The sequence below is a fragment of the Chanodichthys erythropterus genome, chromosome 10, assembly GCF_024489055.1.
Source record: "Chanodichthys erythropterus isolate Z2021 chromosome 10, ASM2448905v1, whole genome shotgun sequence".
NCBI classification, from domain to species: Eukaryota; Metazoa; Chordata; class Actinopteri; order Cypriniformes; family Xenocyprididae; genus Chanodichthys; species Chanodichthys erythropterus.
In genome coordinates, this window is record NC_090230.1 from 35,933,506 (window position 1) to 35,960,782 (window position 27,277).

General features: G+C 35.9%; 2 protein-coding genes across 3 annotated transcripts; both read left to right on the forward strand.

Annotated features, from left to right (window-relative positions):
- Nucleotides 1–224: 224 nt before the first annotated feature.
- On the forward strand, nucleotides 225–7,772 carry ess2 (ess-2 splicing factor homolog). The gene is made up of 10 exons (XM_067399081.1): nucleotides 225–623; nucleotides 941–1,109; nucleotides 1,238–1,327; nucleotides 3,342–3,511; nucleotides 3,593–3,710; nucleotides 3,991–4,121; nucleotides 4,233–4,335; nucleotides 5,921–6,030; nucleotides 6,183–6,298; nucleotides 7,118–7,772. The coding sequence occupies exons 1-10, from the start codon at nucleotides 498–500 to the stop codon at nucleotides 7,398–7,400; spliced, it is 1,416 nt and encodes a 471-aa protein (XP_067255182.1). The 5' UTR covers nucleotides 225–497; the 3' UTR covers nucleotides 7,401–7,772.
- A 1,284-nt stretch (nucleotides 7,773–9,056) lies between these two features.
- On the forward strand, nucleotides 9,057–27,043 carry dgcr2 (DiGeorge syndrome critical region gene 2). Of its 2 annotated transcripts, XM_067397547.1 has the most exons (11): nucleotides 9,057–9,391; nucleotides 13,482–13,514; nucleotides 13,765–13,887; nucleotides 17,618–17,704; nucleotides 18,568–18,778; nucleotides 18,870–18,946; nucleotides 20,995–21,177; nucleotides 21,310–21,513; nucleotides 21,981–22,133; nucleotides 22,212–22,448; nucleotides 25,178–27,043. In XM_067397547.1, the coding sequence occupies exons 1-11, from the start codon at nucleotides 9,316–9,318 to the stop codon at nucleotides 25,414–25,416; spliced, it is 1,623 nt and encodes a 540-aa protein (XP_067253648.1). In that variant the 5' UTR covers nucleotides 9,057–9,315; the 3' UTR covers nucleotides 25,417–27,043. The 2 variants fall into 2 exon arrangements, with proteins under 2 accessions (XP_067253648.1, XP_067253649.1); XM_067397548.1 differs by lacking the exon at nucleotides 13,765–13,887.
- The last annotated feature ends 234 nt before the right edge of the window (nucleotides 27,044–27,277 follow it).

Below are 27,277 nucleotides of genomic sequence, written 5' to 3' on the forward strand. Positions count from 1 at the left end.
TGCAGGCCTCACGGAGCCATCAGATTTCATCAAAAATATCTTAATTTGCGTTCCGAAGATTAACAAAGGTCTTACGGGTGTGAAACGGCATGAGAGTAAGTAATAAATGACAGCATTTTAATTTTTGGATAACTAACTTTAAGTATATCAAAGTTCATGCAAATGCGGTCTCTAGTGAATAGGTGGCGATAGAGAGTCACTCTGGTTCATTGTTCAGTGGAAATAATGCGATGAAGAAGACACTGTTCCTGCGTGCGATGTGACGACGTTCAGTTGTTATTAAATGGATTTTCGTTCTTATTCTTGATTAACTGATTGCAATCACTAAAATTTTGCGCGAACTATCGGTATAATAGGCGAAATCCGTTTTAAAGACATCCCAAATGGCTTTAAATTAGATAAAAAGAATACTTAGTAGAGGCTAACGTAAACAACGTCTTGCGCAATTGGGCTTTAACGCACTGTAAAATAACAGTTTCACCTTTTAAAATAGAAATATGGAAGAGTCCAAAGAGAAAGCTTTGTGTCTGAAGTCTGGTGTTACAACAGTCGCTGTGAGGAATCCTGTGGAAGAGACTAAGAGACCGAAGAGGAAGATTCTCGATGAAGATCAATATATAGAGGTAAGACAATGTTATATATATACTGTCATCATATACAACGCATGCCCTGACATAGTTCATAGTATTATACTTAACCATTCAGTAATTCATTAAATTACACTTGGTTTTGAAATGTGTTCTTTGAACAGTTTTAGATCAGTTTTTTTTATTATTGAAAAAGACAGTGATCATCAACACCACACAGTTTACACAAAATACCAAACCTCCAACAACAGCAGACTGAGTTCCCATGTGTCACCTGTAAACAACACACTTACATCTGCATAGATTTTTTAATTTGCTAATGACACGTATATCTGTCACAATTTCTCTTGAAGAGTTTGGAGAAGATCATCCAGAGGGACTTTTTCCCAGATGTCTCCAAACTTCAAGCGCAGAAGGATTATCTGGAAGCGGAGGAGAATGGAGATCTGGAGCGGATGAGAGAGATAGCCATCAAATACGGGTCTGCAATGGCTAAATACACCCCGCGCACCTATGTGCCCCGTGAGTGACTTTCCTTACTGTGTGTGCATGGTTGATTATTAATTATAATCACTAATGTGTTTTGCACATCATCGATTACCTGCTGACACATTTGAAAACCTTTTTCAAATCTTTTTGTTCCCAATTAGAAGTGACACCTTCAACATTTGAGACCCCAGATGGCCGAAATGCATCTCCCTCATCCACACGGAGCAAACACAGAGCAGCGAAAGAGGATGGTAAGTGACTGCAGCAGAACTTTTTAAGACCTTAAAGGGATAGTTCACACAAAAATTAAAATTCTATCGTCATTTCCTCACCCTCAAGTTGTTCCAAACCTGTATGAAATTATTTCTTCTGTTGAACACAAAAGAAGATATTTTGAACAGTTGACAGCAGCATAACAAGGTGCAAAATAAAGTCAATGGGGTCATCAACTGTTTGGTTTCCCACATTCTTCATAACATCTTATTCTGTGTTCAGCAGAATAAAGAAATTCATACATGTTTGGAACAACATGAAGGTGAGTAAATGATGACAGAATTTTCATTTTTTGGGTGAACTATCCCTTTAAAACAACATTTTAAGTAATAGATATCACCATACTTCCACAGTTGATTAGTCACAGTACATTAAAACAATTGCTAAGTTTTCTTGTTTAAATATGCAAACGTGGCATTATCAAATATTCACATGTTTACATACGTTTCCATAACAGACATCTGAAAATTGGAGAAAGCCTGGTTCAAATTTGTTCTTTCATTTTGTTGATATATTAAAAGGAATTTGGATATCTCTTTTTATCACTCCATAATTTAGAAAATTCAGTCAACAGCCAGAAACTAATACATTTTCACCATGTTTTTTGGATATAGGGGTGTAACGATACCCTTATGCCACAATTCGATACAAATCATCAGGGCTTGACATTAAATGCTGGTAGATTTCAGCTGTGGCAGGTAAGACAGCCACTTCCACTAGCCACTTTGGCAGGTTGAATATAATTTCAGCCTACAGCCAAATGAAAGGTAGTCAAGCTTGTCGTATCGTAAAATTACAATTCAATCACAATTCTGTATTGATTAACTTGCTGTTAGTGAAGGCGAGATATGCAGAATCTCGCTGAATGACACAACACAGAAGCGTTCTCTGTCGCGCGCATGATCAGATCTCCTTGCGCCTGAATAGTCAAATACATTCACACACAGATGTCAAAATGGCCATCGTGTGGAGTATCTTGCGTGAATACAGTCGGTTATGGCTTAAGTGTACGTAAACAGGTGGGTAAGAACTGGATATGTGTCATTATATTACGTACATGCATTCAGCAGCCCCCAAATAAATACCTGTCTGTCATTAATGTTCATCAAACAACAAAAGATGTTAAATAAATGTATACATGTTAAATAAACCTATGTATCTGAAAAAAGATTTTTAAAAATGTACTATCTCTAATTTGCTTCTTTGTATTGTTTATATAGCCTAACAAAAATAAATGTACATACCAGCTGATATACAATGTAGTCTTGATTTGGGTGGTCAATCTGCATTTGTAAGTTTGAAAGGGTTTTAAATCTTGTAAATCAAGTAAAATGACTCAAAATCAAGTAATTTTAGGATGCCAAAGTCAACTTTAATCATATAAAATGTAATTTCCCAACAGCAAAATTGTGGCCAGTAAAAATGCTGAGTGGCTAGTAACTTTGGAAAACCACAAGCCACTGTGGCTGGTGAGCAAAAAAGATAATGTCAAGTCCTGCATATCACGTTACTGAACTCATGATACAATATTATTACGATACTCGAAGTCATATGACAAAAGGTTAACAAAAAATGAACTGTTGATTAAAATGCTAAATTTGGTACTACTTTGGGAGTGGAAATGAATAGGCTGAATAGGTTTGGACTTTGTTCTGGTAAACCAATGCACAGGACAATGGTGACACACCAGAATAAAAATATTCTTGATTCTAACACTGAGAAACAGATTGGTATTAGATGAATATGTTTGCACTCTGTCACTGTCTAAATAGATTTAAAATAATGTAGGCCATTTTACTGGTAACATAAATTTGTGGGTCCTCCTGATAGCCCATCTCAAAAGTGACAAAAACAATAGTTTCTCTGTTTTTCTTGAACGAAATCTGGTAAAAATGGTCACAGAAGATGCCTAGTGAGATTTCAAAAAGGCTTATTTTTGGTAATTTAAAGCCAAATGAGACATGCTTATAGGTGTTCTATGTTACGTTTCAGGAAAAGATGGTGAAAAAGCAGGGGAAAAGGACCTTCCGTCCCTGGACCGCTTTCTGGCTAAAAACACGAGTGAGGACAACGAATCCTTTGAGCAGATAATGGAGCTTGCGGAGGACAAGAATAAGCTGAGGCATGCATGGCTCTATGAGGCAGAGAATGAGTTCAGAGAGGTACGACATATCATTGAGTTTTGTGTTGGTGAGGTTTGTGTCTTGAATTCTAATGATGATTATTGTTCTGTTGTTTTAAAGAGGCACGAGCAGAACCTTGCTCTACCATCCTCAGAGCAGCAGGCGCTTGAGTGCACCAAGGCAGGATTGGAAACATGGCAGTACAAGGCCAAAAATGCCCTCATGTACTATCCTGAAGGTAAAGTTTCCCATTGAGGAGTCCTATTAGTGTGTCGTTGCATTTTATGAACTAACAAGATTTGATGAATAGAGCGTTCAAAAGAGCAGCGTTTTATTTGGAATAGATATCTTTTGTAACATTTTAAATGGCTTTACTGTCATTTACTTGCTGTATAAAAAAATCATTTAGTTCTAAATATAAAATATTCACCCCAAAAATAAATATATAACTTTTAAATTAAGTTAATAGGCAAAGAGCCATACAGTAAAATGCATATATTTCTTTTGTTCCCCAAAAGGTGAAAGGGACGACACGCTGTTCAAGAAACCACGGGAGGTCCTGTACAAGAACACACGGTTTGATATCGACCCATTCTCTAAAGCCCTGAACAAATCCCAAATCCAGCAAGCTGCTGCACTCAATGCACAGGTAACACTGACTTCTGCATCTCATTGGTCAGCTTCAGATCATAAAACTCTTTCACAAAAAATGACTAAACTAATTGCGTTTTTCTCTTCTCTGCCTTTCTTGTCTGTCTAGTTTAAACAAGGCAAGGTTGGTCCGGACGGCAAAGATCTCCTGGCTCATGAATCCCCCAAAGTAAATGGTTACGGATTTGAGGGAGAACCGTCCCCTGCTCCTGGTGAGTTAAGAGAGAGGGCCACTATTTTTATTTGTTAATTGATTGATATAAGTTGATAAAAAAAAAAATATTTTTAGTTTTCTAAAGAAATTCATAATCTATTACTAGGGTTGTCAAACATACAGGTACTACCGGTACCAGTCGGTACTGGGGAAAAAAAAAAAAGCTGTATTCGGTAACCACTGATAGTTGCTGCTTTCAAACGCTCTCATTTGTGTTTGAGCACTTGCTGAATATCAAGTTTCTATTTACAGTGTGTTTTTCAAAGCATTGAGGATTGTATCCAATCACAATCATATCTGTTGAGCGCGTGAATGCAGTGGCCAGTCAGAGGTGCTAGTCAGTAAGTTAGTCAGAATTTCGCTTAACACCGCTGACAACACACAAGGTTTTGTTTTGCTCGCGAACGCTTTCATTATAACAAACAAAGTGTAAACACAATGTAAATAAGAGAATAATTTGTACAATTAAGGCATCTTTTTTTTATGAACTTGCGCTTTAGAGATTGACAGCCTTAGTGATTATAAAGGAAAAATCCTCCAGCTGCTGCAGATTCATCAGTTTTCAAGCATTTTTGCATATTTGAACCCTTTCCAGCAGTGACTGTATGATTTTGAGATCTGTGTTTTCATACTGAGGACAACTGAGACTCAAACTCAACTATTAAAAAGGTTCAAACATTCACTGATGCTCCAGAAGGAAAAACGATGCATTAAGAGTCGGGAGGTGAAAACTTTTGAATTCAAATATCAAGGTAAATTGTACTTAATTTTTCTGCCGGGAAACATGCAAGTATCTTCTGTTGATTCCGAAGGGCAGTACTAAGTGGAAAACATCATGTTTAAACAAAATAAGAAAAATTGTGACATCTTCATCCTGTTCAAAAGTTTTCACCTCCTGACTCTTAATGCATTGTGTTTCCTTCTGGAGCATCAGTGAATGTTTGAACCTTTTTTAATAGTGGAGTTTGAGTCCCTCAGTTGTCATCAGTATGAAAACACAGATCTCAAAATCATACAGCCACTGCTGGAAAGGGTTCAAATATGCAAAAATGCTTGAAAACTGATGAATCTGCAGGAGCTGGAGGATTTTTCTGAAGAACAGAGCTCAGTTTAACTGCTCAGGACAAACAAGAGACTCATGAACAACCATCACAAAACGTAAAAAACAGTCATGGATCATCAGGTGACCACACACAGTATTGAGAATCAATGCTTCACATACCTATGAATGGGGTTATTTTAATAAATTCAGCTATTGTTTTGTCTTGTGAACTAAATGCAAACATCTTTTATGTAAAATTTCTTACTCAGGACAGTACTAAACAAAAAATAGCATGCATTTTTTATTATCCCTCTTATTTTATTAAAATAATTCTCATTTTCACAGATTCTGCAAGGGGTTCACATACTTCTTCATGCCACTGTATATTATATATATATATAATAAAAGAAAAAAAAATGATTATGATTAAAGCAAAAGCCTTTACATCAAAATGTCTTCAAATTCTTCTGAAACAGAAGGGTTTTTGAACACTTACAAGTACACGTGTCATGTTTTTCTGAATGGCTTGTTTGTTCTTAAGGTGTTGCAGAGTCTCCTCTGATGACATGGGGTGAGATCGAAAGCACCCCGTTTCGTCTGGACGGCTCAGAAACACCCCTTGTGGAGAGAAGTCACGGCCCATCCTTCAAGGTCCAGTTCAGTTTTCATGCACTCATGTACTGTAGATAAACACAATATTTCAGTTTTATTGATCCACAATTTTAAAAAAAAAATCCTTACAATGTATTGTCCAACATTTTTAATAAAATAATAAATTCTTATTTGTATGGATGTTTTTTTAGATTCCAGAGCCTGGGAGAAGAGAGCGTTTGGGACTGAAAATGGCCAATGAGGCTGCAGCAAAAAACAGAGCTAAGAAACAGGAGGCGCTGCGAAAAGTCACTGAAAACCTCGCAAGGTGAAGAGAAAGTATTGAGGCATACAGACTGAGACTGTAAAAAAAAAAATTATATTTTGCCTTTTTTTCTAGTTTAATCAGCATTTTTTTATTACAAATTATTAGTATAAAAATTTGAGTGAAAAGATGAATGAAAAATTAACAAGAATTCTTTAATGACCGCAACACTCAAAATATAGTCATATTTTAATATCTTAGATATTTTGTATCATTTCAGTCTTTCATTTTCTTTATTTTATTTTCAAAACCCCAAAGCTTTATTTTAACATTTCAAGATTCCAGATTTTTATCATGGTTTTTGGCTTTGGCTGTATTTTTGCTCTAATATACTGTTCAGACAGACATTCCCCCATTATGCTTTTTCGGATATTACCTTTAATGCAGTGTGTAATATAGCTGTTTCTGAATGTAAAAAGTTTGCAAACTTTCAAAGGTTAAAGTGCTCGATAAATTATGAGTTTATATTTCACAATTGCAAGAAAAGTCAGAATTGCAAGTTTATAAATGGCAATTCTGACTTTATAACTCATTGTGAGTTTATAACACGCAATATTGTGAAAAAGTCCCAAACGAAAGTACCAATTCTAAACTGCTGAAACAAGTCATCAGTAATTCCAGTTTTACTTCTTGCATAAACCTATGTAGGTTTGTAACAAAAATTGCATAATGCCAGTTGGCTATGGTCTTCATTGGCTGCACACAAACATCTACTTTTGCCCCAGCCTCACACACTGTATTTGTAGCTGAGGCCTGGAAGAGTTTGGTTCGTGTTGTTGACATGTTTTTTTCAAATCATTTGTACACATTGCTCTTTCACAGCCTAACTCCGAAGGGACTGAGCCCCGCAGCACTGTCTCCCGCCCTTCAGCGTCTAGTAAACAGATCGTCCAGTAAATACACAGATAAAGCCCTGAGGGCGAGCTACACCCCATCACCTGCACACAGAAGCCTCGGCTCGAAGACTCCTCTCGGAGGCCTGGCCACTCCCTCCAGCACACCGACACCCGGGAAAGCCATAACACCGGCCACCCAGGACCCAGCCTCCATTACAGACAACCTCCTACAGCTGCCCAAACGGAGGAAAGCCGCAGATTACTTCTGAAACTAAAGACTAAAACATGGGCAGGGTCAAATATTTATTCTTCTTTTTTTTTTAATTACTTATGTTTTATAAAACTGTGAATCTGAATTAATCATCAGCATTTCAGATTTTCATTTTTTGGACTTCTAAAAAAATGTCTGCAACTTTAAACATGTACAGTTTGTAAGATTTTTTTTAATATTTTTAATTTAGCTAGCATATGTTTTCAGCATCATCCACATCAAGTGATTCATGTGTGAATCAGACTTTCATTTGATCCACAAGTACTCCAGAACTTTACTACTCTTAATTTGTTTTGAACAAATTTGATTGAGTGCTCCTGAATTTTGTGCATCTTTTCAAGATTTCAGGGGCACAATAAAAAACGAGTTCTACAGATTTGTGTGTCTTTGTTTCATTTCACCGTCTATATTTTACATGATCCATTTGTTGAATCCATCTTTAGGTTGGAGGCTGGACTCATACACTTTATATCCAGACAAACACCCTTTATGAAGTTACTCTCTGTGATTGCAGTATTTGACAAGGAAGGAAATCATGTGTTTTTGCACATATCCTTTCACAGTAAATAATGCTGGCAACGCAACATTTTATTAGCAGAAGCTTCTGATTTGTCAGGAAACTGCCAGTGTTGCTTATATCAGACTGATGACACAGATAATGCCTGGAGGAAACACTCCAAATATGGCATTAAAGATATGCAAATGAGTCTCATTAAGTCTGGACTCACCTGTTCTATGATTTTGAGACACACTCCTTATTCTCAAACACTTTTTGACAGACGAGATAAAGATGTCTTTTTGTAGATATCCTTTCACAAAAAACAAGACTGAAGAACTATCCAGATTCAGATCTGAACCAGAGGAACGGTAACGTGAAGAGAGATTCTCACAAAATCCTCACCACACTCAGCTTCTCTGTGGAAATCAAAATAGACATTAAAGCAGAAGAAATCTTTGAAGCATTTAAAGCAGGTAATGCAAGATTATGTTTTTAATAATTTTATACATTGCATTGTGCCATATCAAGCTAAATTAATTCATTTGGTCCAAAAACTAACCCTAATGAAAATATATTTTTTAATAATGCTCTTATGCTCACCAAGACTGCATTTATTTGATCAAAAATACAGTTATATTTTGAAATATGATTACAATTTAAAATAACTGTTTTCTATTTGAATAAATGTATTTTATCCCTGTGATGCAAAGCTGAATTTTCAGCATCATTACTCCAGTCTTCAGTGTCACATGATCCTTCAGAAATCATTTGCTGCTCAAAAAAACATTTATCTCTATCATCAGTGTTGTGCTGTTTAATATTTTTGTGGAAACCATAAAGCATTTTTTAATACAGGATTCTCTGATGAATGGAAAGTTCTAAGAACATTTATTTGAAATAGAATTTTTTTTTAAACAATAATAAATATATTTACTATCACTTTTAATAAATTGAATGCATCTTTGCTGAATCAAAGTTTTATTTGATTATTTTTAAGCTCTTACTGACCCCAAAACTAATATATATATTCAAAAGTTAAAAATTCCATGAAAAATCATTTTGAAAGGTCATGCATGTGTTAAAATTAAGCGCCTCCTCCTCCCGGCTGTGGGCTGGAGAACATGGTTGGGATTGTTTTGATGGGACGGTGGCGGAGCCATCTTGTTTCATATCCGTCCTAAGCCCGTTTACCGAGCCAGAGGAAACAGCCATGGAATATGACACTATATCCCGACCATAGCCAACTGAAATAAACACAATCGAGTATCGAAGCTCCTTTCTTATCGACGGAATTCACACAGCAAGCAGAATCAGTTGCTCGTTGTGATTAATTTGTCAACATCGGGGCTGCTGCTTTAAGTGCATTTTCTCTCGCACATTTTCTCTGGTGTAAGATACTATGAATGGAGGATAAATGTTGCCGAAAGCTGACAGCGGTGGTTTTGTGCTTCTCCTCTTCATTCTGACAATAACAGATCCGCCACGGACAGGTAAAGGTGTTGCTTTAATCAGTTCATTTGGTGAAATGGTGTTTGGTGCAGTCCGGCTGGTAAAGGCTTGCAGCTCTGCTTATATTCGATCCTGATGATCAGGCGTTGAGCTGCAAAGGCCGTCAGGGCCTTTAACTTACTATTTTGTTATAATTTATTCTTATGAGTCTTATTAAGCTTTACACCTTTTTATTGCATAACTGCTTTAACATTATTCCTTAAAACGACACAGTATCTATTTATGCTACTAGCTTTAAGCCTTTTTATTGCATACCATGTGGCAAGCTGTATTGACATTTATTTCCTAAAACTGCGTCTGTTTACTAGTGTAACTACGCACTCCATTAGTGATTGTTTTAGTTTCACTAGTGACTGTTTATTAGATTCATTATACTACTAAATGCATGCTAGTATATATTCAATGTGTCGCTAGTGATTAATTTTTCACATATTCACTCGCTTCTAGTCGCTATACCAACAGTGACATTTAACTATTCCATTGTTACTGGCAATAGCATGGCAAAATGTTGCTAATTATTTACTTATGATTAGTATTCCAGTTATACCACTGCTAGTACTTCTGCTTTACTGATATCTATTCCAATAGAGTGCAACATTCCGTTTATGGAAGTAAAAATCCCATTCTTTTCTCTGTAGGGGAATTGATTTTGTTTTAACAATAACACTTTGTTATACAATAAGTCTTTGAAAACAAACCTATTGTGAGCTGCAAGGTTGATAATCAATGGAATATGCTTTTGTTAAAGCCATCATCAGCTCATAATATTTCAGCATATTTTTAAAGGTGCCCTAGAATGTTTTTTTCACAAGATATAAGTCTAAAGTGTCCCCTGAATGTGTCTGTGAAGTTTCAGCTCAAAATACCCCATAGATTTTTTTAAATTATTATTTTTTTAACTGCCTGTTTTGGGGCTTCATTAACTATGCACCGATTCACGCTGCGGCCCCTTTAAATCCTTGCGCTCCCCACCCCTGCCCCCGAGCTCTCGACTATAAAATAGTGCATAAACAAAGTTCACACAGCTAATATAACCCTCAAATTGATCTTTACAAAATGTTCGTCATGCATACTGCATGCATGTGTCGGATCATGTATGGAGAGATTTATAAAAAATGAAGATGAAAAATACAGACTGCAAGTGTTTAATAATGAAAATAACGACGGCTCTTGACTCTGTGAATACAGTAATAAACGATGGAAACTTTAACCACATTTAACAGTACATTAGCAACATGCTAACGAAACATTTATAAAGACAATTTACAAACATCACTAAAAATATCACGATATCATGGATCATGTCAGTTATTTTTGCTCCATCTTCCATTTTTCACTATTGTTCTTGCTTGCTTACCTAGTCTGATGATTCAGCTGTGCACAGATCCAGACGTCCTGCCCTTGTGAAATGCCTTGAACATGGGCTGGCATATGCAAATATTGGGGGCGTACATATTAATGATCCCGACTGTTACATAACAGTCGGTGTTATGTTGAGATTCGCCTGTTCTTTGGAGGTCTTTTAAACAAATGAGATTTATATAAGAAGGAGGAAACAATGGAGTTTGAGACTCACTGTATGTCATTTCCATGTACTGAACTCTAGTTATTCAAGTATGGCAAGGTAAATTCAATTTTCAATTCTAGGGCGAGGGCGTAACCGCCATAGATATTGAGGGGGAGCCTCTATTATGGACTCCATTAAATCCCCCCAAATAATTAGAAATGGCCAAATTGTCCCCCCCATTATTTGATATTCTTGATTCTTGTTGTTCGAAGGGTTGTCAAAAGTACTTCGGTACCAAGTGGATATTTAAATTTGGTGACGGTACCAGCATTTTCGCCATACCGGTACCTGATAAGTGCACACCACAAAATTTCAGGAGTGACAACTGTATTGAAATGCAGGACTGAATTTGAAATTGCAACGTTTGACATTTGATAGCCTTGGTAATGGACAGGACAATTCCAGGTTGTACTAGAAACAATTTAATCTTACTACAATAATAATTTAACAATAAAGTAGCCATTCTGACTAGTCAGTATGACAAGAGGAATAAGTGTTACTAGTTATAGTAACATTAGTAAAATAGGTTCTAGTGTCTAGTAAAACTGGAATAGGTATTTGTAACTATTGGAATACTAGTTGGAAGTGAATATATGATATCTGGACCACATGTCCCCACATAATTCAGTGGCAAAATTAGCTATTCATTACTAATGGCAATTGAATAGTTACAGGGTATTGAAAAAAAGCACTAGAATGTAATAAATGTTTTTTGCTAAAATTGATAGAAAAATATTGTCTGCAATGTCACTATTGAATTGCTAGCAATTAAAGAAAATACTAGTAACATCAAAATAGATGCTTGTAGGTTTTAAGGAATAAGCATTCAAGCAACTTGCCACAAATGCCAACCAGTTGCTGACAGTCAATCTGTGATACAGAAGCAGACAGATCGTGCAGAATTCATCGGATGGGTGAAGTGATGGTGTGTCTGATCTGATGTTCCTTTGTTAGATGAAAGGTTTATTAATTCTACTGATATAAGGTGATGCATGGAAACTCAGTGGATCAAATAAATAGGGCAGTATTTAGGTTAATGGCCTGTGATGTGCTTTTCTGCATTTAATTTCCATGGGGAAGCCCAGGTTATGTACTCAGTCTGCACTTGTTTCGTTATGGTGGTCTGGCATAGAGTAAACCCACAGCTTTATTGCTAAATAAACTCAAATTGACGCATGCAGGTTTTCAGTTGCGTCACATGTTAAAAATACTCAAAGTAGAACAGTGAGCCTTGTATATTCCTTCGTACAAAGTAACAAATGCATATATTTAAACTCAATCTTGATACTGAAAACTTCTTATCTATTTCAACTAAATGGATTATTCATAATATTTATGTGGTCAGTGGAACTTATAGACTTGGGAACAGGTGAACAGCTGTTCGACAGGTAAAAACTACCCAAGGTTCTTACTGTCTACAGCAGTTACTGTGGTGCAGATCTGGCCCTGGTAATCCATAGGAAAGAGCACACTGGTTGGCTGAAGACCTCTCAATGTCAGTGTGTTTGTTTTGGGATAAACTTAGACTCAAGGGTTGGACAGGTGATTGACTGAACATCTGAATGTCTGGAACTCCTAAGAAGCTCTTTTTAAAAATGTAATAATTAGTTTGTCTATTGTATCTCAAGAGATCATTTAACGGATTGGAGGATCTGGTTAATTGGGTGTTTGCTAACATCAGATAACAGAAATTATTTTATTAAAATAATGTTCTCAAATTAGACGACTGCATTTTAAGTGTATAAAATAATTATTCATTCAATTTATATTACAATAATTAGTGCTGTCAAAAGATTAATATAGATTTTAATAAGATTTTTTTATATATATATATATATATATATAAAATGTGTGTATATACATGCATAATAAATATAGACAGTACACACATTATGTAAACAAACTTATTTTGGATTTGATTAATCGTTTGACAGCACTATTAATAATATATATTAAATATATTTAAAATATAATTAATTGTATATTTATAAATATACATTAAGTTATATGTGTGTATTCTTTTATACATTTTATTTATATATACACACACAATATGCTATTATTATTATTAAATTAGTATACATTTAATTTTGGCCATGTATATATGGGTATTATTTATACATGTAAAAGAATATAATATTTATAATATATTTATTATTTTTATATTATTTATTTCTTATTATATATTTATAGTTTTTATTATTATTTGCCAAACAATAAAAAGAAGTTGTGCTTGTCTAAAATTGGCTTTGCTTTCTTGATGCAAGATATATAATTACATTTTTTGGGGCCTTTGCAAGTTCACAACAATAAATGCGTAAGAGATACCTTGCCACTTATATTGACTTTTGTTTGCAAATGCAGATGTATCTGTACTATCTATTGTTATTTATACCCTGATAAGCAAGAGACAGACTGTCTCTTGAGGCTTTAAGTGATTAGGTGATGTTATATTGCTGAAATCAGCCCCTTTAAATCACTAAATCTGCCTCTCCCCCCTGCAGGTCCACGGCTCACTCTGGCCAGACTGCTGTCAGGTAAGCTGCAATCTATCTTGAAGGTTTTCTACTGTTTTGCTTTGACACTTTGACCCTCTTTGAGTCTCATTTGGCTAAGCCTTTGAAGTTCTCGTCATCTATGTGGCTTTGAAAACAGCACTGAAGAGACTTTTCCTGTTGCATAATAAATCATGTTCATTTTTAATCACACATAATGGAGGCTCTGCTGCAGGTTTTCTCTTTGTTGGGTAGTTTTGTTGAGAGTATTGTCTGACCCGCTGTATTTCAGACCTGCGCTGCAGTCCTGGCCAGTTTGCCTGCCAGAGCGGAAAACTGCAGTGCATTCCCCTGTCCTGGCAGTGCGATGGTTGGACGGCCTGTGAGGACAAAAGCGATGAAATAGATTGCCCTAGTAAGTACACACTCACATAGTCACATTCTATGCAATCCATTTTAAAAACATGCTCATGCTTATGTCGCAAGAGGAACGGATTCACTTCCGAAATTCATTTTTGTCCTGTCACTTTGCCAACGCTTGACACCCCGGATTTTCGTTCGTTTCGCCTGTGCAAGGTGTGCTGTCATTTCTGTGTCTTAAACCCGGAGTGAGACGCAGTGCTTAGTAAATCCGCTCTGTAATTCCTGTTATCCCATCCAGGAATCAGACTCTGAGCATGTGATCTGCGTCTCGTAGCTCCTTCAAGCACTGCTGATCAGAATCACACCCAGAGCACATGAATACAAGAGAACATAACCCTTAACCACTGAAGATGATATGCTTAGTATTGATGGCATTGTAAATCTTAAACTGGGATATTCTGAGGTTATTAATTGATTTAATCTTCCTGGATTGATTGGTCTCTCTTCCCTGATTTATTATGTTCTTTGAAGTCTCGTAAACTTCTCAGTGACACTTTCAGAAGAAAGAGATAAGATAACTAACTCTGTTTTGGCAAGGCACCATTTCACATCTATGGTGACCAGTAGGGCTGGGTGATGTGTTGAATATTTGTGCATGGGGATTTTGCTTGTGATATAAAAATTAAACCACATTGCAATGATTTTATTGCTTATATTTAGGCATTAAGCCATAGGGGCTTTCACAACCGGAGGAACCTTTTCATAGTTCCTAGAACTATTAGCTGAAGTACCCAGATTTTGCTGTGTTTGCACCGCAGGAACTAGGAATGATTTTAGTTCTAGGAACTCCTTTTGGGGGAACTAAATTAGCTCCTACTTCAGAGTAGAGTCTAAAGCTGCACTATAGGAACTATCAGTGATGTAAGTGAATGTTGATTGGTCAAACACCAGCTCCCGGCTTTTTTAAAAAGCTGTGTAAACATATTTACTTCACGAATGTGGAAAACAGCAATAACGGTATTTGCCTGTTGTCTGCAGGGTTGTGTTCTTTTCTCCACATTGATGATATGCAATATTGAAAGTTATCATAGGAGATTTCGTCTCTTAGCCCCAATTTTTGCTCTTTCAGTTGTGTGAATTATGCGTTTACATTCCATTTCTGTTATCACGAAACCCACGACACACAACAAACACAGCTCCGTTCATGGCATCTTCCATCCACTGGTTTTTAGCGTTTATAAATGCCACGCTTAAAGACGCCGCTGTCGGCCGCTTCAGAGTTCCTATTACCGGTGCGAATGCAACCAGGAACATGGCCTGCGGGAGAAATTAGTTCTCAGGCAACTATCCTAGTGGCTAATTCCTATAACTGAGTTCCAAGAACTGTTCAGTGTGGAAGCCACTCATGTCGTGCATTGAGATGTTTTTAATAGTGTCACTGTTGTGAACTTCTGTTAAGTAGCAAAAAGCACCATATTTTGAGTCATATCTATGAAGCAGTTCAAACTGTAAGATAACATATATCATTAAAAACACTAAATAATATTAAACTATTAATAAAAAATAATAGTAATAATAACTTGTTGTTGTTGAAAATATAATAGTAATTTATTGGAAGTAGTAGTAGTATTGTAAACTTCAGTAGCAAATAAATTATATATGTATATGTATATGTATATACAGTGGCATGAAAAAGTATGTGAACCCCTTGCAGAATCTGTGAAAATGAGAATTATTTTAATAAAATAAGAGGGGTAATAAAAAATGCATGTTATTTTTTGTTTAGTAATGAGAATTTTAGTACTGTCCTGAGTAAGATATTTTACATAAAATATGTTTGCATTTAGTTCACAAGACAAAACAATAGCTGAATTTATTAAAATAACCCCATTCATAAGTATGTGAACCATTGATTCTCAATACTGTGTGTGGTCACCTGATGATCCACGACTGCTTTTATGTTTTGTGATGGTTGTTCATGAGTCTCTTGTTTGGGGTTCAAATATGCAATGGGTTCAAATATGCAAAAATGCTTGAAAACTGATGAATCTGCAGGAGCTGGAGGATTTTTCTGAAGAACAGAGCTCAGTTTAACTGCTCAGGACAAACAAGAGACTCATGAACAACCATCACAAAACATAAAAACAGTCGTGGATCATCAGGTGACCACACACAGTATTGAGAATCAATGGTTCACATACTTATGAATGGGGTTATTTTAATAAATTCAACTATTGTTTTGTCTTGTGAACTAAATACAAACATCTTCTATGTAAAATATCTTACTCAGGACAGTACTAAACTTTAACAGTACTAAAATTCTCATTTTCACAGATTCTGCAAGGGGTTCACATACATTTTCATGTCACTGTGCATATATAATAAAACCAATATTAAATAAATTATTATTAATATTAACCAATATTATTATTATTAAAACAAACCAAAATTTATTCAGACACCTTGAACATTGCATTTAATACAGTTTATTCACTATAATTAAAAAAAATGGTAATAAAATATGACAAGATCTCAGAGTTAAACTATGTCAGAAAAAAATTAATCTTAATTATGTCAGATAACACTTAAGCAAAACATGGTCAGGTCAAAGTGTCTGAATAAATTTTGACTGTCATGGTAGCCGAGAAAATCCACCATCATTTTTGCATATACTACACTTGTTGTACCACAAACTGTAGTTTTAAGTGTGTTTTTAGTGCTTTTAGAATGTAGTTGTTTAGACCTGAAATATGTGACTCATATTTAATCATAGTGCCCATTTTACAATTTGTTTAGACCTGGAGCTCGCAGCTTCATCTCGGCCAGTGCTTCGGTGGATTTGCTGCTGTCTTATAGTAGTTAAACATGAGATATAATATCACATTTTTAAGGCTTTTGAACAAATACATACGTTTTGAGAATAAATATATCATAAAAAGTAAACATTTTTATAAAGATTTTTAACCTAGAACCTCTGTATGGTGAAGTCTTGTCTAACCCCTGGCTTGTACACTGAAGTTAATCATTAGTGGACAGAAAACACTGCAGGGTTTCATACTCCTCTTATGCTTGTAATTACACTGCCCTTTTCTGACATTGCTGTAATCAAGCTGATATTCTCAGGAGTTGTTGGCTCAAGGCCTGAATGATTTACAGCCTTTAATTCCTGTTTGGATGTCAGATTTGTTCTGCTTCTTTTTTTTTTTTTAAAGCAAGCAGGATGTAGTTTAATTGGCAGGCTGTGTGTATTAATGTCTCTGAGATTCTGCCACTCCGTTTCCCTTCCGTTTGCTGTGGATTAGGGATTTAACGTCATGAATTCCTTGAAAGTACATTGTTTGACTTGTACTCAGATGTGGATAAAGTACCAAAACTGTTTATCAAGTAAAAGTTTTTAGTTATAATTGAAATTTTGTATTTAATTGTATAATTTATAATATTACCATGAACTTCATAGGCTTAAACAACATGACATGGATGATTGTTTTTTTTTTTTTTGTAAATGCATAAAAACATTTCATTTACCCAAGAGCCTCGCATTTAACTTTCATCATTTTGTTCATAGTATTTAAGGATGAGGGCGTTGATTTTGAATATTCAGACCGGTTTTGTAAAGTGGATCGGTTGATTTATTGAAAAGATCTGATGACCTGCCCTGTAGCTTCTTGTTGAACCTTATTGTTCATTTTCACAGATGATTTATGCTTCAGCCTTATATTGAGGCCATATACAAGTTCTCCAGAAAGCATTCTAATGATATTCCATGTTTTAAACTTTTACAGCAGTAAAGGAGGAACGGTATCGTTACAGTAACGGTTTCGAGCCGGTGGAGGACGTCATGGGTGTTGCTCAGCCAGTGCGCTTCAACAGTAAGATCCTTCCTGATCACTTTAAAACACTCATACTGCAGTTCACATCTGAATCATACTTTATATGCTGTGAAGACATGCCGTTATTGCTTTATTTTGTCCAACGTTTCCATTATAAATCACATAAAATGCTGCAACCTTAAAATCGACAGGATTTTGTGCAGGATTAAAAAAAGTCATACAGAATCACATGTACAAATCTTACACACACAGTAAAAACTTAACCTGTCCAGAAGGAGGGCATATAATATTGATAAATTATCACATAAATATTGAACGGCTCAACTGTTTTCAGAATTGATAATAATAATAAATGTTTCTTGAGCAGCAAATCATCATATTAGAATGATTTCTCAAGGATCATGTGACTTAAAACTGGAGTAATGATGCTGAAAATTCAGCTTTGATCACAGGAATATATTATATTTGAATGTATATTCAAATAAAAATTTGTATTTTAAATTCTAATAATATTTCACAATTTTACTGTTTTTTTTTTATAACAAATGCAAATTTCTTTAAAAAAAAAAAAAAAAAAAAAAAAATTACCAATCCCAATATTTTTAACATCTATCTATCTATCTATCTATCTATCTATCTATCTATCTATCTATCTATCTATCTATCTATCTATCTATCTATCTATCTATCTATCTATCTATCTATCTATCTATCTATCTATCTATCTATCTATCTATCTATCTATCTATCTATCTATCTAATCTATCTGCACAATTATAGGGTTATGGTAAAAAAATCTCATTCAGAATCTGTCAAGTCATATCTCTGAAAGGAAAACTTCAATGAGATGTTCATTTTATGATTCAGTTATGTTCCTAATATAATCCTTCCTCCAAACACAGAGAAGTGTCCGAGTGGCTGGCACCACTACGAAAAAACAGCTAGCTGTTACAAAGTCTACCTGAGGAGTGAGAACTACTGGCAGGCGGTGGAAACGTGCCAGAAGGTCAACGGCTCCCTCGCAACGTTCGGCACCAACGAAGAGCTGCAGTTTATCCTCAAGATAGAGGTTGACTTCGACGAGAAAGTGTGCGAGCGAAAGGACCAGTGCAAGTGAGTGTGAAGAAGCTGTTTTCTGAGGAAGTGATGAGGTGTTTAACAGTTTTGAGTTCTCAACGCTGTGGATGTACTTTTGTTGTCGCAGGTTCTGGGTGGGATATCAGTATGTGATTACTAACCAGAATCATTCGCTGGAGGGCCGTTGGGAAGTGGCATATAAAGGTTGGTTTATTGAAGAATAAATCACCTGAAACGAAGAAAACTCACCCTCATATCATTCCTCTGAGGATAAATATATTTGACACTGTTTTAATTGTAATGAAAGTAAATAAGGACTGGAGCTGTCACGCTACAGAATTACCAAAAACAGCACTATAAAAGTGGTCCTAATGACCAATGTACTCTTCTGAAGTTTTATGAATAACAACTAAAATTTCAGTCTGTTTTTCACACTGAAAATTGTCACTGTTGATTGTGTGACTGGATAAATGAATCAGTGAATTCAATTTAAAGGTGCCCTAGAATCAAAAATTGAATTTACCTCTGCATAGTTGAATAACAAGAGTTCAGTACATGGAAATGACGTACAGTGAGTCTCAAACTCCATTGCTTCCTCCTCCTTATATAAATCTCATTTGTTTAAAAGACCTTCAAAGAACAGGCGAATCTCAACATAACACCGACTGTTACGTAACAGTCGGGATCATTAATATGTACGCCCCCATTATTTGCATATGCCAGCTCATGTTCAAGGCATTAGACAAGGGCAGCCAGTATTAACGTCTGGATCTGTGCACAGCTGAATCATCAGACTAGGTAAGCAAGCAAGGACAATAGCGAAAAATGGCAGATGGATCAATAATAACTGACATGATCCATGATAACATGATATTTTTAGTGATATTTGTAAATTGTCTTTCTAAATGTTTTGTTAGCATGTTGCTAATGTACTGTTAAATGTAGTTAAAGTTACCATTGTTTCTTACTGTATTCACGGAGACAAGAGAGCCGTCGCTATTTTCATTTTCAAACACTTGCAGTCTGTATAATTCATAAACACAACTTCATTCTTTATAAATCTCTCCAACAGTGTAGCATTAGCTGTTAGCCACAGAGTAATATCAAACTCATTCATAACCAAATGTAAACATTCAAATAAACACTGTACTTACACGATTAGACATGCTGCATGACAAACACTTTGTAAAGATCCATTTTGAGGGTTATATTAGCTGTGTGAACTTTGTTTATGCTGTTTAAGGCAAGCGCGAGCTCCGGGGGCGGAGAGCACGAGAATTTAAAAGGGCCGCAGCCTGAATCGGTGCATATTTAATGATGCCTCAAAATAGGCAGTTAAAAAAATTAATTAAAAAAAATCTATGGGGTATTTTGAGCTGAAACTTCACAGACACATTCAGGTCAGGGGACACCTTAGACTTATATTACATCTTTTTAAAAGACGTTCTACGGCACCTTTAAGAACTCTGATTTGTTGATTCATTGAAAAGATCTGGCTCAAATGATCAAACATTGCTATTTCTCTACTGAACTCTCATGATTTTGTTAAATAATTATGGTTTTTGTTATTTATTTTTGGTTATTTTAGTATATATTTTATAATTGTATTATAGTATTTATTAATAATTTGAATTGCCTTTTTATTTTAGATATGCTGTCTTTTTCATTTTAGTAATTTAGTTCTTTTTTTCACTTGTTTTAGTTTTTTTATTAGTTTTTCATATTTCTATTTAGCTTTGTTTATTTTAGTTTTAGTAATATTGTTTTATTGCAGGCAACATTTCTACTGTCTAGTAAAGTTTTGTCATTTTAAGTTTTTCATCTATTTATATTTTATAATGTTTTTTATAAAATTGTTTTTTGTCGTTTTAAGTTTTTCATCAAATATTTATATTTCATATGTTTCATTACATTATTTTTTTAAATTATTTAATAGTTTTAGTTCAAATTTTTGTCATTTAAAATTTTTCCATCAAATATTTATATTGTGTATACATTTTTATAAAATTATTTTTTTAGTGTCATTTTAAGCTTTTCATCAAATATTTATATATTTTTGAATATAATAGTTTTAGTTCTTATTTAAGTTAAAAATATCAACACTGGCTTTGAATGATGTATGGGTTAGTAAATAATGGTCGAATTTTTATAAAATTAAAATGGGAACTTTTTTTTTTTTTTTTTTTTTTTTTTATATATATATATTTTAGTAGTTTAAATGGGACTCCCATCCATCTGCCTGTTCCTCACAGGGTCCATGCAGGTGTTTTTGCCTCCGGAGGGTCTGGCTAACTTCGGCGAGGCGAACCCTACCCAAGATAACGTGTTCTGTGCCCAGCTGCAGCGCTTTCAGATCAAGAGCATGAACGAGCGGGGCTTGCACAGCTGGCATGCGGAAAACTGCTACAAAAAATTCCCCTTCCTCTGCAAGAGAAGTACGTCTGGTGGCGTTCAGACAGATGAGCCCTGTTTGATGGCATTAAAACTTAAAGAGAGCCATTCTGGTATTTATTTTTTTTCCCCCCATGCTAGTACTTATATATAATATAAACCGGTTTCTTCAACAGGACAAACTTGTGTGGATATCAAAGACAACGTGGTGAATGAGGGCACTTACTTCACGCCTAAAGGGGATGACCCGTGTCTGAGCTGCACATGCCACGACGGCGAGCCAGAGATGTGTGTGGCCGCCCTGTGTGAGCGTCCACAAGGCTGCCAGCATTTCCGCAAGGACCCGAAAGAGTGTTGCAAGTTCACCTGTTTGGATCCTGGTACTTTTATAATTTTTACCCAATCACATTTTATGTGCTTTAATTTAATCCCTGTATTACAGGTAAAGTTTATTACAGGCAGACACGTATTAAAATGAAGATAGATCTTTAAATGTGCACCATGTGTGATTTCTCAGCCATTTTTGTGAAGTGAAGTTCTCAAGTCTCACCACTAGGTGGAGCTACTCTGCCTTTTTATTGTATACCTCTAATCACATGGTATGTTTAGAATGGCAAACTACCATTATTTTATTAGACGGCTAAAATGAAGACGTTTTTATAAAAAAAAACTAATAATAATGTTTATTTCTTGTATATGAATTTAATGGGCAACGTAGTACTGTCCTGTTATAGCAATGTAGCATACATTGTTTTGTGGTTGAGAAAGTGGAGAATGGTATACTAGTAGTCTGTTTCACACATTCACACAAGTAAATCTCAGTTGCGTTGTTTCTGATTGTTTTCAGATGGCAGCAGTCTGTTCGACTCTATGGCCAGCGGCATGCGGCTCATTGTGAGCTGCATCTCGTCCTTCCTCATCCTCTCTCTGTTGCTCTTCATGGTGCACAGACTGAGGCAGCGGCGGCGAGAGCGCATCGAAACCCTCATTGGAGGAAACCGTAAGGCCCTGTTTGATCAGCTGATTATATGCACATCTTAAAACACTGTTTTTCTGAATCATTGTTGTTTTTTCACAGTCCATCATTTTAATCTGGGTCGGAGAGTCCCTGGCTTTGACTACGTGCCGGATGCCTTCGGAACGGGCCTGACGCCTTTGCACCTCTCTGATGATGGTGAAGGTGGAGCGTTCCACTTCCAGGAGCCCCCGCCCCCTTATGCTGCCTACAAATACCCAGATATCCACCACCCCGATGACCCTCCTCCTCCATATGAGGCCTCAATCAACCCAGACAGCATCCTCTACATGGACCTTGGTATGTCTTTACATCATTTTTCATTCTTTATATAGAACTTCTTCTTCATTTATCATTCATTTAAAGTCTTTATAGATCACACTGTGAGCTCTGATCATATACCTAGTAAGCTGCCAAGCTAGACAACTTTTTTTTAGGTGCCGCAGTTCACACACTCGCCCAGAATCAAGATTAACAAAAACGTGATACAAAACACAACCCATGTACCTTCTTCTATGATGTGAATATATCTGTTGTGTTTGTGATAACAGTTATCACCTTAACATCCTGCAGCTATCATTCTGACTGTCACCAGACAAACGAGTTCTGGTCTGGAGATATTTAACTTAAGTACACAGATGCATTTTTTGGGGATTTCTAGGCATTATTTTTCGTGTTGCGCTTTTGTTAATCTTGATTTCTCACAACTTGTGTGCTTTTTCTGGGCGAGTCGGAGTAAAGTTGTGGTGCTCACAGAGTTACACGAATGCACAGCCGTGCACAGAAGATCAATGGCCAAGGTCAGGATTTTCGTTAAATAATACAGTAAATTTCATATCGTATACCCCCAGAACACAATATATGACACATGTGGCATGGGATCATTCTGTGATTCTTTTGTGTCATTTTTTTTTAAAAAGCTTGATTCTGGTTGCTATTTACTACTATTATGGACGAGCGTGAGTGGGACGTTTTTAAAATTGTCCTTTTGTGGTCCATGAAAGTAAGAAGGGCATACAGCATTAGAACATCACCAGGGAAAGTAATGTAATTTCAGGGTGAACATATCGCTTTAAACGTACCTTCATAATACCCGCAGAAACTCTGAAATGAGACCAAACAAACATTAAAATAAGTGAAAACAACTCAAATCAAGATATTTATAAGATAACAGAATACATCTTTCTAGTTATGCCAAGCTCTAAAATATTTTATTGGTTAGAAAGTGTGAGTGTGGAGGGGCCTTCAAATATTGCTGTGGACAATGGAGTCAAAAAGGTTTTGGTTTTGGAAAAAAAATTTCAGTTAGTATGCTGTTATTTTATTATTTAATTTTATATATTTGTATTATTTATGTACTATTATAGTATTTATTAATATTTCGAATAAATGAACTAAAATAAAAAGAAAAATGTAATTCTAAAAATAAAAGTTAAACTTTTAGGGGCTGTTTACTCGACACCATTTTCAATTAACCCAAAAAACTTATGAGTTCAGGTCGTTCATTTACATGACAACAGCGTTTTGGGAACTTGAACACACAAACCTTTGAAAACTGGTTTCAAAGTGCAAGTTTTTGAAAACGTTACCTTTATTTTCTCAATGTAAACAACCAAAACGCAAATCCTTGAAACGGTGACATCATGTGCATGCGTATTACGTGTTCAGTCTCTAGGCGTGTAGTGTTTTTTTTACAAAGTGACATCGCCATCTACTGGCCTGGCAGCAGAATACAGCATTTTTAGTCATTTCGTGAATCTGTGTGAACTGGGAACGTTTTGACAATGTTGTCGTCTGTATATGGAAAAATGCAAAGAGAAAATTCCGCTTTTAATTTTTCGCGTCCCTGTCATGTAAATGTACCTTTACTTCAATTTTTTTTATTATTCCAGTTATTTACAATGTTTCTAATTTTCATTTTAGCTTACATTTTTCATACTTATTTTATTTTATTTTGGCTGTATTTCAATGAACAAAAACTATTTTTAATAGTTTTGGTTTTACTTAAAGGTGCCCTAGAATTAAACATTGAATTTACCTCGGCATAGTTAAATAACAAGAGTTGTACATGGAAATGGGAATGAAATACAGTGAGTCTCAAACACCATTGTTTCCTCTTTCTTATATAAATCTCATTTGGTTAAAAGATCTCCGAAGAACAGGCGAATCTCAACATAACACCGACTGTTACGTAACAGTTGGGATCATTAATATGTACGCCCCCATTATTTGCATATGCCAGCTCATGTTCAAGGCATTACACAAGAGCAAAACGTCTGGATGTGCACAGCTGAATCATCAGACTAGGTAAGCAAGCAAGAACAACAGCGAAAAATGGCAGACGGAGCAATAATAACTGACATGATCCATGATTACGTGATATTTTTAGTGATATTTGTAAATTGTCTTTCTAAATGTTTCGTTAGCATGTTGCTAATGTACTGTTAAATGTGGTTAAAGTTACCATCGTTTCTTATTGTATTCACGGAGACAAGAGCCGTCGCTATTTTCATTATTAAACACTTGCAGTCTGTATAATACATAAACACAACTTCATTCTTTATAAACAGTGTAGCATTAGCCGTTAGCCACGGAGCACAGCGTCAAATTCATTCAGAATCAAATGTAAACATCCAAATAAATACAATACTCACATAATCCGACGCATGCATGCAGTATGCATGACAAACACTTTGTAAAGATCCATTTTGAGGGTTATATTAGCTGTGTGAACTGTTTATGCACTGTTTAAGGCAAGCGCGAGCTCGGAGGGCGGAGAGCGCGTGATTTAAAGGGGCCGCAACCTGAATCGTCGCATTTCTAATTATGCCCCAAAATAGGCAGTTAAAAAAATGAAGTATTTTGAGCTGAAACTTCACAGACACATTCAAGGGACACTTTAGACTTATATTACATCTTGTAAAAAAAAAACATTTGATGGCACCTTTAACAATAGCAACACTGGACAGCAATGCAGCTGACTAAGTTTTAGAAGAAGAGCTTTCGTTCACTTCCTTTTCTCTTTGCAGGGCGGTCCGGGGTTCCGCTCGCGACTGGTCATATGAGCAGCGTGGTCGACTCTCTCCAGAGGGATTTTCCCGGGCCGGCACTCCCTGCCCCACCACCGCCCCTGGAGGAGCGCGAGGACTCCATCGATAGCAGCACCCTACTGGTATCTCCAGACACCCCCAGCGAATCAGAGACCAGCATCACGCAGAGCTCCACCGCAGACTGCAGCAGCGGCCCCTCGCTGAGCACCGTGGTGTAGGGAAGGAGAGAGAGAGATCATAGGGTATGTGTCCAGACTGATCGCTGAAGGTGCTGGAGGCTGTAGAACTTGGTCTCCTTCCTGTTCAAAGCAGAGACTTCAGACATGAAAGAAAAGACGCTTGTTTCAGGTTTTTATTCAGCGTTTTTTCAGCTTGAGTCACATGTAAATACTTCCGTCGGCCATCGATTGAGTCTCTTGATAATGGGGAGGGCCGATAGACCACCTCTGAGGTTTACACTGGCATGTGTCAATCACCACACTTTGAGCGAATGAACCGGTTGATGAAAAGACATTTTAGGCCTTAGTGGTGTAATTAAGTCAACCTGACGTTCTCTCACTGGAATCGTGTCCTGCACACTGACTCTTTCCTGGCACAAAGAAGCAATTTTTCCTTGATTCATTTCTGCTCTGTCCAACTGGCCCTTCCGAACCCTTTCTTTGGTGGTCATCCACCGGCGTTCCTAACACCTGTCCATATCTACGGGAAGGATCTGTTTGGATGTGAGCAATACCGTGTTCTTATTCTGTGATGATGTCTGGTTTTTACTTTTCTGTCTGTCGGATCAGTAGCACAAACTCAAATATGAAGAAAAAAAAAAAAGATTTATTCTTTTAGATCAAGGTACGAATTTGTTTCAGCCACTTTTAGGTATGCTGCTGTGACGTGGTGATGTAAGTCCATTGCCTCGTATTTGGAAATGAATGTCATCACCAACCTAGAAGCGTTTGGGATTCTTTTGGGAGATGAACTTCAAAACTCGGGAGTTTGTGTCATCTCACCAATCAATATCGGAAGGGTGAATTTTAAAAGGGTTCGTTTTTTTGCAAAATGTAACTTTTTAAGAAAATAAATTAAAAAAATTCTGGTGAAATTAATCAATCTTACAAAAGCTGTCAAGAAATTTCCTGTTTTCACCCACAACCGAAAAGGAAAAAAATAAGAAAATATACTTTGCATAGAAGCTTATTGAACCATTTATTTTTAGTGGCCCACAATATTTCAAGAAATCTCTCATTATTCTTATTATTTTTGTTATCATTTCTTCATAAGATTTGGCCAAAAAGTTTGGCACTAATATACATTTTGAATTTAGAATATTAAAAAAAAAAAAAAAAAAACTCAATGTTTACCTAGGTAATAAATATTCTCACTCATTTTTGCCTCTGAAGCTGATCTCAAACAGTGTGCTGAAACAAATCAAAGTTTCTGAAATAGTTTCTTGAAATGGTTTCTTGTTAGGATTCTGAGTTTAGATTTGTGTTTAGACTTGGCTACGATGAATTTGAGTTTTGCTTTCATGGTCTGTGTGTGTGTGTGTGTGTGTGTGTGTGTGTGTGTGTGTGTGTGTGTGTGTGTGTGTGTGTGTGTGTGTGTGTGTGTGTGTGTGTGTGTGTGTGTGTGTGTGTGTGTGTGTGTGTGTGTTTTTCATTTTCAGCACCTGTAAGTCAAGTGCTTTCCTCTCAATCTCGTTTTGATGTAAATCACAAAGAATTAAACCGTTCGTTACTTGACACTAAGTAAATGTGAGCGTATATTTGCACACACGAGCGCATAAATGTACGTATGTAAGAGCAAAACTTTTTTTTTTTTTTTTTTTTTTTTTTTTTTTCATTTATCAATTTACAGACTACTTAAATGCCATTTGGACATTTCCAGTGAATGAGTTATGTATTTAATGAAATACATAAGTTATGAGCATGAGGGATAGATTTAGATTCGGTCAGTAATGTTGCTGACTGAAGTGAACACTCCTTTTACGAAGTTGTTATTCCAATTCCTGGATTTTGTAAATGGGAACATATAATTATTATTTTATTATTATGTTTTTTTTTCTGACTGGAAATGCAACGAAAAGCC